This window comes from Excalfactoria chinensis, chromosome 3 (assembly GCF_039878825.1).
Source record: "Excalfactoria chinensis isolate bCotChi1 chromosome 3, bCotChi1.hap2, whole genome shotgun sequence".
In the NCBI taxonomy this organism is placed as follows: domain Eukaryota; kingdom Metazoa; phylum Chordata; class Aves; order Galliformes; family Phasianidae; genus Excalfactoria; species Excalfactoria chinensis.
In genome coordinates, this window is record NC_092827.1 from 56,757,390 (window position 1) to 56,772,217 (window position 14,828).

Consider the following 14,828-nt stretch of genomic DNA (forward strand, 5'->3'; position numbering starts at 1 on the left):
CAGATCCCAGCAGTAAAGACTAACAGTAACACAGAGAGATTGTCACAACTTATGCACTCTTGCCTCATCAGCACGCTCTTAGCAAGCACGACACAACTGCACGTTTAGAAATCAACGCGTGGAGCGGCCCTGCAACCCAGCAGCAGGAGGGCACGCTGCCCAACAGCCACCAGCTTGGTTATGGCTGCTGCCAGCACGCCTTGCCTGCCCTTCATGGGGTGGCACAGCTCTTGTCCCTGGGCCTGCTTCCCCTGGAGCTGCTGCTGCTCGCCTCAAGCAGGGCACACAGGAGCCAGCCCCTTTGCTTCCCTCTCCACCACCCTAAAGTTCCTGGCCTCACCAGAAAAGCACATTCCCTCTGACAGGGCCCTGTTCGGTCATCCACATGTCTAACAGCACCATAAGGAGCACGCCTGCTCCTTTTTGCCACTGGAGCACAGCACACTGAGTGGCTAAGCCACCCTCTTCCCAGCCAAGGCACAATCCAAAGCAGCGCTTGCTGTTGGCTTTTGTCACCCACCCCTTCATGGCTGGGACACACACATGCTTGAGCTGGGTCCAGTGCTTGAGACTAACCAATTACCCAACTGAGTTTGGAGGAGCAGCTGCAGCCTGATCAGCCTTGGCTGAACACAAATGCATGTGGGTTGTGGGCTACAAAATCCAGCTTTTTACAAAACTGAGCCCATGGCATCTATTCAGGTACACACCAAGGGTACGCATAATGTCTTAGGCTGCTAGGAAAACAATTCTTTTTAAAGAGCAGGTATAAATAGGGCTGGGGTTTTGCTTGTTTGTGTTTTTTGTTTTTTAAACTTGAACATATAGCTGATGGCATTTTGTTTCCAAATTACACTTTACATGGATGTGGGTGGTGAGAAAAAAAAAGCAGAACGTCACTCTATAGATGGTCTTAATGACTCTTCAAACCTGTACTGTCACTGCAGACTGTAAATGACAGAAGAAGGCGCTCACTCCGCATGGCTAGCTGACTGCAGCCCTCTGACCACATCTCCATGGAAATGGAGGTCAAGCAATCAACATTATTATACAAGAGGTGAAAGTTCGTTTTTCTGGCAAAAATAAGGTAAAGGTTCTGAAGGATTATTTCAGTCTGGCCTGTACTGCTGTGAAAATAGGCGTTAAAAAGCAAGCACATGGGTTTTTTGTTTGTTTGTTTGTTTGACACGTTCTTCTGTAAACTAACCAGTAAAATCAGAGGAACTGCAGTGTATGCAAGAAGTGCCTTTCATGGGATCTGGTGTGCGGCCTCTGTCTCCTTGCAGCTGAGGAAGATCGCTCCATTGGCAGCCCAAATGGCCACTTGCACTTCCCCGCCGCTGACTGAGCACCAAAGAGCCCTCTGGCCAGAAGCAGATGAAGACTTTGAGCCAAAAATGTTCTGTACTTTGTCATACCTCAGAATAGGAACAAAAAGGCTGTTACTGTGATTTCCAGCAAGACAAAATGTCTAACGAGCCATGCCGGAAGAATCAGCAGTCATTTAAAAACAACAGTATGGTGTGTATGCAGCCTTCCTAAGCCTTCTTTAAAAGCACAAACAAAACAAAGGAAAAGAGCAAAGACGGAGGAAAAATGGACTATAAGACAATCCAAGTGGAGCAGCAACTATGAGATGTTATTAAAAAAAACAAAACAAAACACAGATCCTAAAATTTTATAGCCCTGTTTCAATAAATCCTGAAGAACTGCGCTGAAAATTGCACTGAACAACTTCCCTTTTTTTTCCCCGTGCTTTCATGTAAGCATCTAATGATACAATAAACAAAGAGGATGAGGGAAAAAAAAAAACAACAAAGCTTTTATGAAGTTTTCATTAAGCACTATTATTAAAATCCTGACATGGACTGTAAATTAAACACGGGAAAGAAAGAATCTGGAGTTTTTCTTCTGTCTCCACTGCAGTATTCTATGAAAAACTGGTATGGCTTTTGGTTAATTATAAAAGTCAAAATGGAAGGGTAACATTTGGAATTAAGCTACTTTCCATATCATAATGAATTAGCTCACTAAGGGCTAACGTCTGCACTTAATCCATACACCATTTACCTATATAATCTTACAAAGTCATTGTGATTTTACAAGTCAGTCTATGCTTGCAGTTCCTTCATTCCCATATTTCCTGAAAACAAGTGCTGGTCACACTCTCCTTTGCAGATAAATAACAGTAAGAATGTTTTAAACGTCTTTCATTACCTTTAGTGCAATGAGCGTTGGCAAGATTTGTCATCTATGATACTATAAATGTAAATGCGAGCACCCACTTTCCAGTGCTCTGACATGAAACAAGCTTTGCTCTCCTAACTAGGTCCACAACTGTGCATTCAGCAAACCGTACTAAAGCTTATGGATGCATGAAGTATTACTACATGCAAACATATAAGCTTATACTCTCATGTTTGCTTATCTTTATACTACTTCCCAAAATGTTGGCTTTAAAATAACATGGTGGAATACGCACTATGAAGTGAATTTCTCTGTCGAGGGGGAAAAAAATAGCATGTTAATTTATAAATTCATTCCACTTAACTATGACGTGAAATAAATGATCCAGAATGGCATATTTTCCTATACTAATGCAGTTCTTCAAATGTGCCTCAAAATTCGGGCCCTAATTCTAATTTAGCACAGTAGGTCTCGTTTCATAGGCTGAGATGATTAAAAGGGTCAGCTGCAATTGTTTGCTTGGAAGGAAAGAGATCAAAAGTCTAAACACTGGTGCTCTGCAAGTAGCCTTTTCCTGATGTTGCCAGCTTTTCTATCTTGATTTCAACCCAGTACGATGCTTCACCCCCTGAAATTACATCGCCAATTCAAACAAGACCCTCTTTTATCAAGTCCTGTGAGACTGGAACAGTATTTGGCATTATGGAGGAAATGGCACATATTAATTTGCCCAGCGTTCAGGAAAACCAATGCAGTGAGTTACAGTGTTAACAAAGACAAATGAAGAGAAAGGCCTTTGCTTGGTATTTTTATCTGCCTATATTTGCTCAAGGTAAACTGATAGCAGTAGCCTATTTACATGTAACAAACACACATCAGAAGCACTTTTCACATGCACGGATTCTACAATAGCCATCATGGTTTGTCTTGTTCAAGGGAAGACTTCACAGTGAATCTAACACACAGCTCCAGCCTGGGAAGGAAGGTTGCAGAGAATGAAGCATTACAGAAGATGTTTGTTTGAAATCTAACATCTGAGAGAAATTTTTGAAACTGTTTCAAACTTCAGGAAAGGAAAACCAGAACAGCCTCCCACACTACAGGCCTGACTTCACTGCCATTCCAGCGCAGCGCTACAAAACAAGCAATACGCGACAGACGCCTCGCACTTGAGCAAGGATGGTACCAAACCGCTAGCAGTTATGGATGGACCATAAACAATCAGACAAAGCATTCTGAAACCCGGCCTAAGCTTAATGCTATGAGCCGTGACCGCATGGATATCTGCTTACACAGCAACAGGACCACTCAGAAGGCTAATCATGTCCTTGTTTTTTTGTTGTTGTTGTTGTTTTTTCTTCTTTTAAAAAGGGAAAGTTACAGTAATAGCACCGAAAGTCAGCACATCCCCAAGCAAGAAGGAATGGAGACTGGAAAACAAAAGAAGGCATCTACTGCTAGGCTCCAGATGTTGCTGGTTGGAAGGAAGTGCTGTGTTTAGTCAGGATTATGAAGTCGAGGTCACCCTTCAGGATGGCTGCTGTGCCCATGTAAGGGAGTCATAAGGGGAAAAATAGTATCCCATCTTACAGGAATACTTGAGGTAAAAATAAAGGAATGAAAAAACATTTACAGTTTCTCAAGTACTTCCTGAAATGGTATCCGAGTATCTTTTGTCTTACTTTGTGAGCCAAAGGACCCCAAGGTTCCAACAGACACGAACAAAGATATGGACCAGTGAATATATCACATTTTGCAATTTATAGTATGCTGTGCTGGCAACTCAAACTTAGAACTAGGTTCCCAAACGCGTAACCTAAAAGCGCTGACTTAGAAATGGAAGCAGACTACAAGGATAGCTAAATGCAGTCGCTGTCCCTGCAGCAGGCACATCTGTGAGCTGTGCATGCAGAAGCAGCTCCACTGTTGCAGTTTCAGGCCTTGCATTCTTTAGCAATGGGGGGGGGGCTTCAGCTCAAACCCTATATCATGCTGCAGGCTCTGGTGGCATGAGGCCACCACAAGCACAGTAGGTTGCCTCTGCTGTGGGGACAGCAGCCTCCAGAGAGGGAACAGCTAAAGGGGAAACATGTTTCAACCACCCAAATTCCATCTTGTTTCTTAATTCTCAAGTCCACACCAATACTGTTTTGGTATTTGGATCTGCAAAGTACACCGAGGCAATTGCTAGTGGCTTCAAAAAACACTGTAGGAGAAAACTACTAAGACTTTAATATTCCACCCAAGACAATACTGGCCTATTTAAACACAAGTTTTTGCAACATCATCCACTGCTGGGATCTATAATTCCTTATCAGATTTCCTAAGTAAGTTTCACGTAGAGGTCAAGCTAAGTATTCCTTTTCACATTTCTAATTTTTTCTAGATCCTAAATGAGTGATTTTTCTGTTACAAGTGTACTAAAAACACTCCAAAGTATTTTGAAAATGGAAAACTTTATGGAATAACCAAGCATTTATTATTATTTTTTTAAATGGTATCTAATAAAATCAGTTGTAATGTATCAGTAACAGCCTTAACACTATTTTTAATATAAATAATACCATCATTCTAACAAGGAAAACCAACCAATCCTGTAAAGCTCAAAACACAACTGATTAACAACAGGACTTTCTTTTCACATTATGAAGTTTAATAGCAAGACAGTTCAATAGTTCAAGAATCAACAACTTTCAGTGTGTCAATTTACCCCTACAAACACAGCATGTGCTCAGGGCTGTTCTGCACTACTCTAATCACACTTTTGCCCAAAAATGAATGTAAAATTTGACTCTCTCAGTGAATCCATCTGATGGCCTACATGAAGACTTGACTGCACAGAAATCAAATGTAAAAATACATGGATGTTGGGTGGGCCAGGATCTTCAATACCACAGCACTAAGTGTAAATTCGTTCCTCCAGTGATATCACAGAGGGGATGTTATTTCAGAGGAGCTTCAGTGGCTCATATAGGATCTGATCCACTATGCAGAGCCACTCCAGGCCATAAACAGATTGTCACATACAGAATCTGTATGAACACAAGTACCAACCAATGCTTTGTACCTCAGAAATACATACGCTCTATACCTCTGTACACATCAGTTGCACAAAACTTATCTGAGCTACAGGTTTATTACATGGAACAACAAGAGGAATGAAGAGACAAGCTAGCAACTGCACTTGATCCAGAATTAAAATGACCTGGAGAAAACCGCAACTTTTTCCAACTCTGTGCATAATGGCATAAGAAAAGCATTTGAGAAAGCTTAGTCGATTCTTTGCAACTTGAAGCTTTTTTCCTTTTATTTCAGGCTTAAACAAAGTTCAGTGGGGCATCAAACTGCCTCAGTCTTAAATTACAGTCTGTACTTTAAAATAGAATGCATGCACCACATGTTCCTGAAGCTAGAGGGTGGGAGTGTTATTCACTGAAAATTGAAGGCTTGTTGAGTCAATAATCTTCTTTCAGAGAGTAACAATTTTCAGCTAAAATTTCTTGACCCAAACAAAGGAAAACAAGATCATTCAGTTATTTTACAACACTGCAGAAGAAGAAAAGCAAGTGGGAAAGAGGCACACCAGTCCTATCCTCCTTGATGCAAAAACAATGGAAAATTTAATTCACAAGTATTACTTGCATTTCCTTCTTGTTCATACTCTAACCTACTCCCAGTTATTTTCAGATGGAGACATGCACAGGAGCAAGTAACTACAGGACAGAGCTGTTACTATGTACTTACACATACATCTATGAACTGCCCAAGAATTACCAGGAATTCATTTACAGGTTTCCATCTCCACACAAACCTCCTTTTTATTTTTTTCTTAAACTGGAAACAACATCCTAAATTTTAAAACACTTTAAGTTTCAATTTTCTAATTTCTTACCTGCAAAGAATCCAACTCTGTCTATAAAATGAAAGGGCTGCTGCACCATCTCTCCTTTAATACTCATTTTTCCGTACTGAAGGGGTTACAGTCCTAATTAATATTTACACTGTGGTTGTGCCCACACCCTCAACCATGATCAGGGATTACTGAGCTGAGCTTTTCATGAATGTCACCAGAGTTGCTCGTCCCAGGAGTTTAACCTCCATGAAAAGAAGAGGTATTTCCTAACTATCAACTACAGTTTCTCAAACTATGCTGGGAATTCTTTTCCTGGCTTAAGACTTCAACCATTAACAGCACTTGTTCAGGGAGAACTCTCCACTCACTGGAGATGATTTTCCAAGCTACTTCGTATTCTAGAAGTTACACGAGGAATGTGAATCCCCAAACCATTCCATGCATTTCCTCACAGCCAGCAACTATTAAGATACATCCAAAATGATGTTGAACCATGAGCCAGGTATATCTAGTCTTGTATTTATAGCACACCACTAGTTCTCAACAGAGGCCTTCTGAAATCTACAATGAGAAAAGTTTGCCACACAGAAGAATGAACATCCAGCACTCTACACATCCTACAGAGGCCCTCTGAAAATGAGGTAAAACACAACTGTGAAGTAGCTAATGAAGTCAGGAAGGAATTGCTGAAGTACAGTTTTCCACAGTACCAAGCATAATGAAACAAGACATTTTAAAAGGTTTACCTGTCCAAACAACAGTATGTACTATTTGAGGCCCACCTTACTTTGAAGGTCATACACCAAACCAGAGCCAACTAGAACCAAACTTAACAACTCATAGTACTGCACAAGATACAAAGAGCATTCTAACTCTGTGCCAGCTACTGTTTTGCTTCACATGGAAGTTCTTGTGAAGCCTAGAGAAGAAGTGACATCGTAGAATTAAGGTGCAAACACTCAAGAGTCTGAGTGACCTAGGAAAGAACTAGTTCCCTCCACTTTGGATACAACTTTCTGCCTTCAGCATCACATGATCAATTACACAGTGATTCAGCCCCAAACTAACCCAGAAATAAAAAGAATTATTTCTGTGCTAGATCAGTTCCCTGAGTCACAGCAGTGACAGTGGAGGATGTGAGAAGGCACAGATCGCACACTGTGGGCACACAGCAGGGCTGCAACCAACCTTACCTACAGCAGAGCCAAGCAGCTGCAGGACCTCGCCTATAGGCAGCAACCAAAAGAAATCAGCAGAAACACTGGTTTCAAAAGCTTACCAACCTTGGATAGGACATACAGCCTCACACCTCAAACAAACACAACTAGCACTGAGGAAAAAAAAGGACTATATTAAAACAGAACAAACTAAAAAACCCCAATATCTGTCTGAAATGACTTTCCTAATGATGCCAGTAAAAAATAAATAAATTCATCCACGTTTTCTGCCCTTCATTCTACCAACACAGTGCAACATGAACATGGACCAAATTACTCATTATGGCAAAACAAAGCATTTGTCTTTGCAGGCGCACACACACACAACCAATGCTGACATAAGCTCCTTTCTTGCAACAGCAAATTTGCAGATATATCATCTGGAAGGTTTTTCCTACAAGTCTGCTCTATCTTTCCCACAATAGCAGAAGTGTGTATTTTGTATTATCCCTTAAATCTCAGTAAATATATTCTGTAGTAGCTGTTCTCCAGACAATTGCATTCAGGCTTCTCCCCCTTTATTCTTCCACTCTAATAGGGAACAGTTTCTGTTTATTACTTCCTTTCCTTCACAGAGTACCTAACTCCCATGTTTTCTCAAAAGCTTGAGATTTCCTTCTAATTGTGACCCCAACAAAAGTGCTCAGAGCACTATTCTGTGCAACTTTTCATTTGGGCTCTCGGTGACTCCACATGGTAAAAGACCTCTGGGTCAAACCCTTCAGATATCAGAGCATTTAGGAGAAGGAAAGCAAGCATTGTATAGAATCTGTCAGGCCATTAGAAGTAGCTAATAAAGCCATATTTTGTTTGTAGCCATTTGTTACCAACCCACATTACAAATTTGTCTGCTTTGAACTTTATGGGAACGTTCATGCCAGGACTTTTATATACAACGTGTGAAGGAAACGGAACAACCATTGAGCTGTTTAGCTGTGCTTACTGTGACACGAACCCACTGAAAAAACTCTCTAAAAGGATGACACAAGTCAGCATTCAGTGCTGCAAAAAGTGGCCAGCTCCTCTTCAAATCCATCAAAGGGAAGCTTTTTTTCAAAGCCACATCAGAGAACACCATTCAGCATTTAGCATTACATCTCTTTTGTTGTTTTTAGAGATTCGTATAAGCTTGCTATGTAGCTGCTGTGATTTTACACAATGCCCTTAAGAAATAAAAAGATAACGGGCAAATTGTATAAATATCAGAATACCATGAAACAAAACATACCCAAATTTTATTAAAAGCGTAACACCACTGCTCTCATTTCAAGCTTTAATATACAAAGACTTACTGACTACCCTCGAGAACAGCATTATCTTGAAAACAAGCTTAAGAAGCCACATTTAGCATCCCAAAATGACACTATAACTGGGAATACTAAATGAGGAATAGTGATCACTGAATTTCATAACCAGCGCAAAATTGAATGCAGGCCTCTTGCTCATGGGGAAAAATATTGTTTATATGGTCAAGCCATCCTTACCCCCAGTACTAAGTATTATAATCGAGTCTTCATCACCCTCCCCATACTTTGAATGCACGGACTGTTCCTCAGTTCTAAGACATTTGCTTTGGAAGTAAGTGAGTTTGTTCACAGTACCAAAAAGACAATGTCACAGTATATGAAGGGTTCCAGTTGTTTTTAAATTTGGCAAGGCATAATTCCTCCCATTCTCCTCCCTATCCAAATGGAGGTTGTGGTGCTCAGTGTGTAAGCTTTCCAGAAGCAAGGGCTCTGAATAACAGCATGTACAACAAACCTACTGTATAAGCTACACCGCCAAAATGGTTAACATTCACTGCTAATACCATCAGCTTACTCATACCTCGAATAATAATGAGCTACTAAATATACCAAACACTTAGGGACACAGATAATACCCAACAGTCTGCTTGGATACTATGGTGATGGAGGTAGGACAGAGCATGGATTAAAAGTAGGACGATTGTTTAAGAAAAAACACTGGCAAATTAAAACATTATTTAATAAATAACTAGTTCTATCTATCCTAATAAACACTGCTCATGAGAAACTGAGGTAACAAGTCCATTTTAATATAACTGCTGTTTTTTTCAATAGTTGTTGCTTTAAGAGTTTAAATAGCAGTTGCCTCCTGTTTTTAAAGTAATTGCCAGCACTCATTCCTGAGACCTGTTCAGAGAAGCTGGTCTTAAAAAAGGTTTCCTGTCCAATTAACACTGGTTCAAACTAAACAGATAGGTCTCCTCACACCAGTTTTCATAGCTTCTCCTGAAGCAGGCATGTCTCAAACATCATGTAAAGAATTTGTGGCATATGTACTCTCCTGGGTGCTTAAGATATAACTTTAAATGCTGCAAAGATATTTATTACCCTACTTTTAAGAACTGACGATATTGCCATGCGTCAGAGGGAAAATATACAACAAACTGCCAGACTTCACACATACATTTGGTGTTTTGGTAGGTAAACTCTTCACAAGAATCTCTCTGCTACCTGGAAATTAGTAATCCGGTGGAAACGTTCTATAGGTTTGCAGTACATTATTCTGAGCTAAACGTCACAAAGCAGATAGACAGTTCCACCTTTCAAGCTGAATGTAACGTATTCTTGTTGGTTGAAATTCAAGCTGTTGTTCTACCAAGAAACAAGAAAATCTCCAAACCAGTAACAGCATACAGAGACAAAGCCAAAGAGTACTTTGGCAATTACAGTAAAATAAGGCCTTCAATAACACAAGTAGCTGCAATATCTTTGCAAAGTGTATTAACGTGTGCTGTTTCCCCCACAGCAGAATGCAGAGAGCTCAGAAAGCAAAGAAAGGTTATTCCAAAATAATCTCCCAATCAAATAATCAATCTAGCCCAAGTATAACTGCCATTCCCACTACTACACTTCTGTCTGTAGTAGTAGACCGTTGCAGAATTAACATGTCAAACTCATTATTTATGCTTAAGGTTTGGAACAAATAACTCATGATGTCAGCATTCTAAATCAAAATATACTGAAATTCATGGAAAACTGCAGAGAAGAAAGCCTCCTCCTCATCAGATTGTTTTGCGCAAGTACAGAATTCATAAAGCCCAAAAGAAATATCCATCTATTTCCTCTATGCAAATTTCAACGTGCACAAATACAAAACATGGATGTGGATAGTGACATTTTGAACGGTACAACCCCTAAGCTAAGTCCACCACTCATATACAGGCTCTCATCAGCCTGTGAACAACCTTGTTTATTCTTTAAAAATACCGCACACTAAGAAAAACATTAACTTCTTACTGGTAAGCTCGATGGTCTTTCTTGCTGGATTAGGTTCAAGTCTTCATGGTTAGGCTTTCCTGGGGCCATAGGGGGTTGAGATCTGGTTCCATAGCCTTCCTGAGACATGTCCTGCAAAAACAGTTGTAACAGAATTATTAACTTGACTGAGTAATTACAATTAAATTCACATAAGGGTGAAAATATAACGACTGCAATTAAAAAGCTAAAAAATAAGCACCAAGTTTTTACTAGTTAAACCTCCTTGGAAAATATCCATAGAGTTCTTGAAGAAATCCCTGCGGTAGAGTTGTAGACAGATGTGTCTGTGATGGCATGGAATCAGACCATCGGTAGACAGATCCAACACATGCCAAAAAACAACAACAAACCTGCTCAACCAATGACCCCCTGTACCACAAAAGAGAAATGAACACCAAGTAGTCAAAACTTTCATCCTACTCCTAGATGAGTTACCAAGCCTTCTGATAAAATACTGAGCCAGGTAGAAGGACTAGACTGCAAATAAAGTAGTAGCACTGCTGTGTCATCAGATGCCAGTAACAACCCTAGATTTACCATCGCTGTGACTGACACGGCTTTCAAAAGTTGCCTATCAAATGGTGGTAAAGATCACATCTGCTGGAGATGTGTTGCATCCAATAGCTTAGAAGGAAATACTTAATTGAAAGCTGCTCCAAAACCTGTACCAGCAACTGAGGGATTTTCCTCCCCGTGCAAGCCCAAGCAGTCTTAGGTAATGGCCTGGCACCAGCCCTGCTGCAAAGGGGCCAGTGGGGGCCAAATAACCCTCTCCCACCCCATATCCCACAGCACAAACTTACTTGATGAGCAAGGTACTTGCCTATTACAAAGCCCTAGATTCAGGCTTCATTGTAGCTGCTGTACTTCACATTAGCAGCCCCTACACTAACTCAGCAAGGAAAACAACAGAAAGCGCAATACCTCCTTCAGCATGGGTAACTGGCAAGGAAAGCTGAAAAACCAGTTCTTGACTGCTAGAAAAAGATATCACACCTTAAAGTTTTTTTCTTTGTTGTTTCTAAGTTGTTCCATTTTCTTTTCCTCTTCTCAAGTACATTGGAGGTTAATTTGCTCCAGTCATCCCCTCGCACCTAATGCTTCCATTATCGCCTGCAAGGGGCCAGGCAAGGGAGGGCAGGGTGGGACAAGGAGCCTTCACTGTGCCACCCCCACCTGCACTGTGTGATCACATTGATGCTGCTTGCAGAGGCTGCTCTTGCAGTCAAGTGTCCGTATCCACACAAGTTATTGCTCGCACGCAGCCTGCACAGACCAGTCGCCTTGCAGAGCAGGAAAGTGTTCTGTCTCATTTTGAGCCCTGCTGCTAAGAGAGACATTTGTTAACAGCCACGCTGCTTCCATTCAGCTCCTTCCATTGCTTTGGGCTCTCCTGAGTTACTTCAAGGGATGCAGAAAACTCAGCGAGGCTCATAAAACAAAACCCGGCAAAGCTGGTCGGATGTAAACCCAATGACGAGAGATCCGATCCGCAAGCCTGTGCCAAGCCAAATCAAGAAGCACTTAAAAGGCCAGCACTTCAATGTGGTTACCAGCAGAGGGTAACAATTAGGCTTAGGGGTGACAAAGGCTGATGGCTGAATGATGATTATCCCCTGTGACCCCCCGCACGCCCTCCGCCCAGACCTCCACTTGTCACACAGCTCTCCTGCTGCGCGCACCAGCAGGTTCCTGTGGATTAGTGGCGAGGTTTAAAACCAACAAACGGCACAAGGCCGCCATTCAGCAGCCTTCACCCTGCCACAAAGGAGGAGAAAGGTGCAGGACAGCTTCACAATAGACAAACAAATGAGCAAACCTCTGCTTTCCCCCTCATTTCAAAACACACGCGCACTCGCGCACACGTGCACAGCTGTTGTTCCTGTGCAGATGCCTGTAACAAACCCCGCCACCGAGATCCAGGCTCCCAGGTTACCTTTCTGTGTGCTTCTCTAATTCTTTACGGGTGGAAAAAATACCAAACAAGAACCATTTGTTGGAAAAGTAACAGAAACAAAAACAAAAATTATCCAGAAATAACAGAATTGGTTAAAAAGAAAAAAGGTAAATGGAATGTTTGCTTGGGAGGCATCATCCTAGAAACACAATTACTCCTTTTTTCTAAAGAGACACTACAGGATTAGGACAGTTTTCCAAGAGCCTTTAATTCCTCACCAAGTACCAAGCATGGGTTTTCCCTTTTGCTTAACTTTACTTGAAACCTCACTTCTTAAATTTCCATGGGAGAAGAAGATGAGAGTAAAGAGATAGCGCACTTTTTCATGAGAAATATCACATGTTGAATGGAATTTACTTTTACCTGAGTACTGAAGACATTGAGATGCCTTTTCACATACTGAAGTGCACATAAGAGAATGTGAACATTACAGCCTTTGTCTTTTTAAATGCACAACTTCCAGAATGTCTTCCCTTCTGACTGTCAAAAAATCAAACCCATTTGCTCAGTTCTAGATTAGGTTTGGAAGCAAATACTGCAAACAGACTGTGTTTGTTATGATGAGGATACCTGTGTGCTCCAAACGAGTCTGAGACCACACAACTACCGCCTATATTCACTATAATGCCGCTAGATGCTTTGATGACTGCAAACTTGGGAATTGGCTCTTGAGAAATGAAAAACTGGTTTGCTCTCTAAGTTTGAGGCATGGGAATCTTTCTGAGGAAAAGTGCATGGGATTGTGTGTACAGTTTTCTGTGTTTATACACATGTGCTGTCCTACAAAACCCATCAACTTACATAATAAACATGGTGACAGTTAAATCATAGCATGTTACCCTAAGAGGTTGGTTTCATAACCAATGTGGTGCTTGGTTTTATTCTCCCTGAAAAAAAACAGGAGAGAGAAAATCCCTATAGTCTTCCTTCAGTTCTTCATGTTGGAAAATGTTGTTAACATACAGCGTATTACTGAACAGATAAAATGGATTTTGAGAAAGAAATAAAACATAAGGACAGAGGTATTAGGGTAAATTGTCCATCACTGAAGAAATGCACATTCTCACTTTCAGTTTTGAAAGGTCATTTTTCTTTCTAGCATCGAGGGATGGATTTATCAGGAAATGACGGGAGGGAAATTAAGGGAAAAGAAAACATATTGCTACGTGTATGCTACACAGACATGGCTACAAGTCCCCCACTGATATCAGAGCTCAGTCTTCTCCCAAGATCCCTGATTGTTTTCCTTTGACTTCCAGTATTTTATCCATTAATGATACCATCTTTCAAAGCTGTGATTTTTTATGAATCACAGAAAACCCTTCCGCCCATAGAAGACAAGTATGTGAGTACAACACAGAGGAATCCAAGCTTTCATAAACAGAAGGCTACAAGTTTCCACTCAGAACTTCCCAAATTGGCACAAATCCAATCATATCATAGCTGGTATAGCACAAACTGTCAACAAAGTTGTAAAATAACTAAAAGCAGGGTTTCCCCCATCAGATTTTATAAAAGGCGCTGGGAGAAATAATCAGCAAGTCATTAACATGTGCTCTGAATATCTGAAGTATAACCTGCTTTAAAAAAAAATCTTTATATAGTGAAATAGGTAAACCGAAAAAGGAAAAAAATGAACATGCCGATGTATACACAGCCTAAAACCTACATATTGGTTAAGTTGTCCAGACATCCGTCATTCACAATTATTGTATTATTATAGACAATAACAATAACCAACTGCTTATCATCTGCAGAGCCGGATGATATTTTAACTTGCGCTACAATTTGTGCTGGCATATGGAGCTCAAGACATGTAGTCTGAGGAAGAAAGAGGAAGGTATTTTCTTAGCTCTTGCTCTCTGATACTGTATGTGTGTTACAAACTGTTTGTCTTTAATTCTTGTATGGAGCATCACTAACCCATAGGTTTCAAGTAAAAAAACTGGGCTGCAGGGACATCAAAGGTTCCTTGTTCTTACCTCCCCCAGTCTTGTAGCTGGGTACCAACATCTTACTGTGCTGGGTCTTCACATGACCACTCTGTGAAAAGGTGCAACTTTAAGCTTGCCAAAGACTAAATCCCTGCCTCCCAGCTTTGTTCATTGAGCAGGACTGGACTGGGAAAGGTTGGGTGTTTCTACCTATCACTAAATTGCAGCTCAAGTCAACTGCACAGCAACCATTCTGGAGCCAACCACAGATAGACAACCTTTTCCTTTGTGATGAGCAAAACTAGTGTCATGCTCTTGATCCCTACCTGGACCTAGTTTAAAATAAGCAAGTCTGTCCACATTCATGTTTTCTCTGCAAAACTGAATGAATGCAGA

General features: G+C 40.9%; 1 protein-coding gene across 6 annotated transcripts in view; it reads right to left on the reverse strand.

Annotated features, from left to right (window-relative positions):
* ARID1B (AT-rich interaction domain 1B) overlaps nt 1-14,828 on the reverse strand; it is a 311,674-nt gene that overhangs the window by 208,394 nt on the left and 88,452 nt on the right. For all 6 annotated transcript variants that reach the window (XM_072331169.1, XM_072331165.1, XM_072331166.1 and 3 more), the window contains exon 4: nt 10,521-10,631. In XM_072331169.1, coding sequence (XP_072187270.1) covers nt 10,521-10,631 — 111 coding nt within the window. The remainder of the gene's footprint in view (nt 1-10,520; nt 10,632-14,828) is intronic.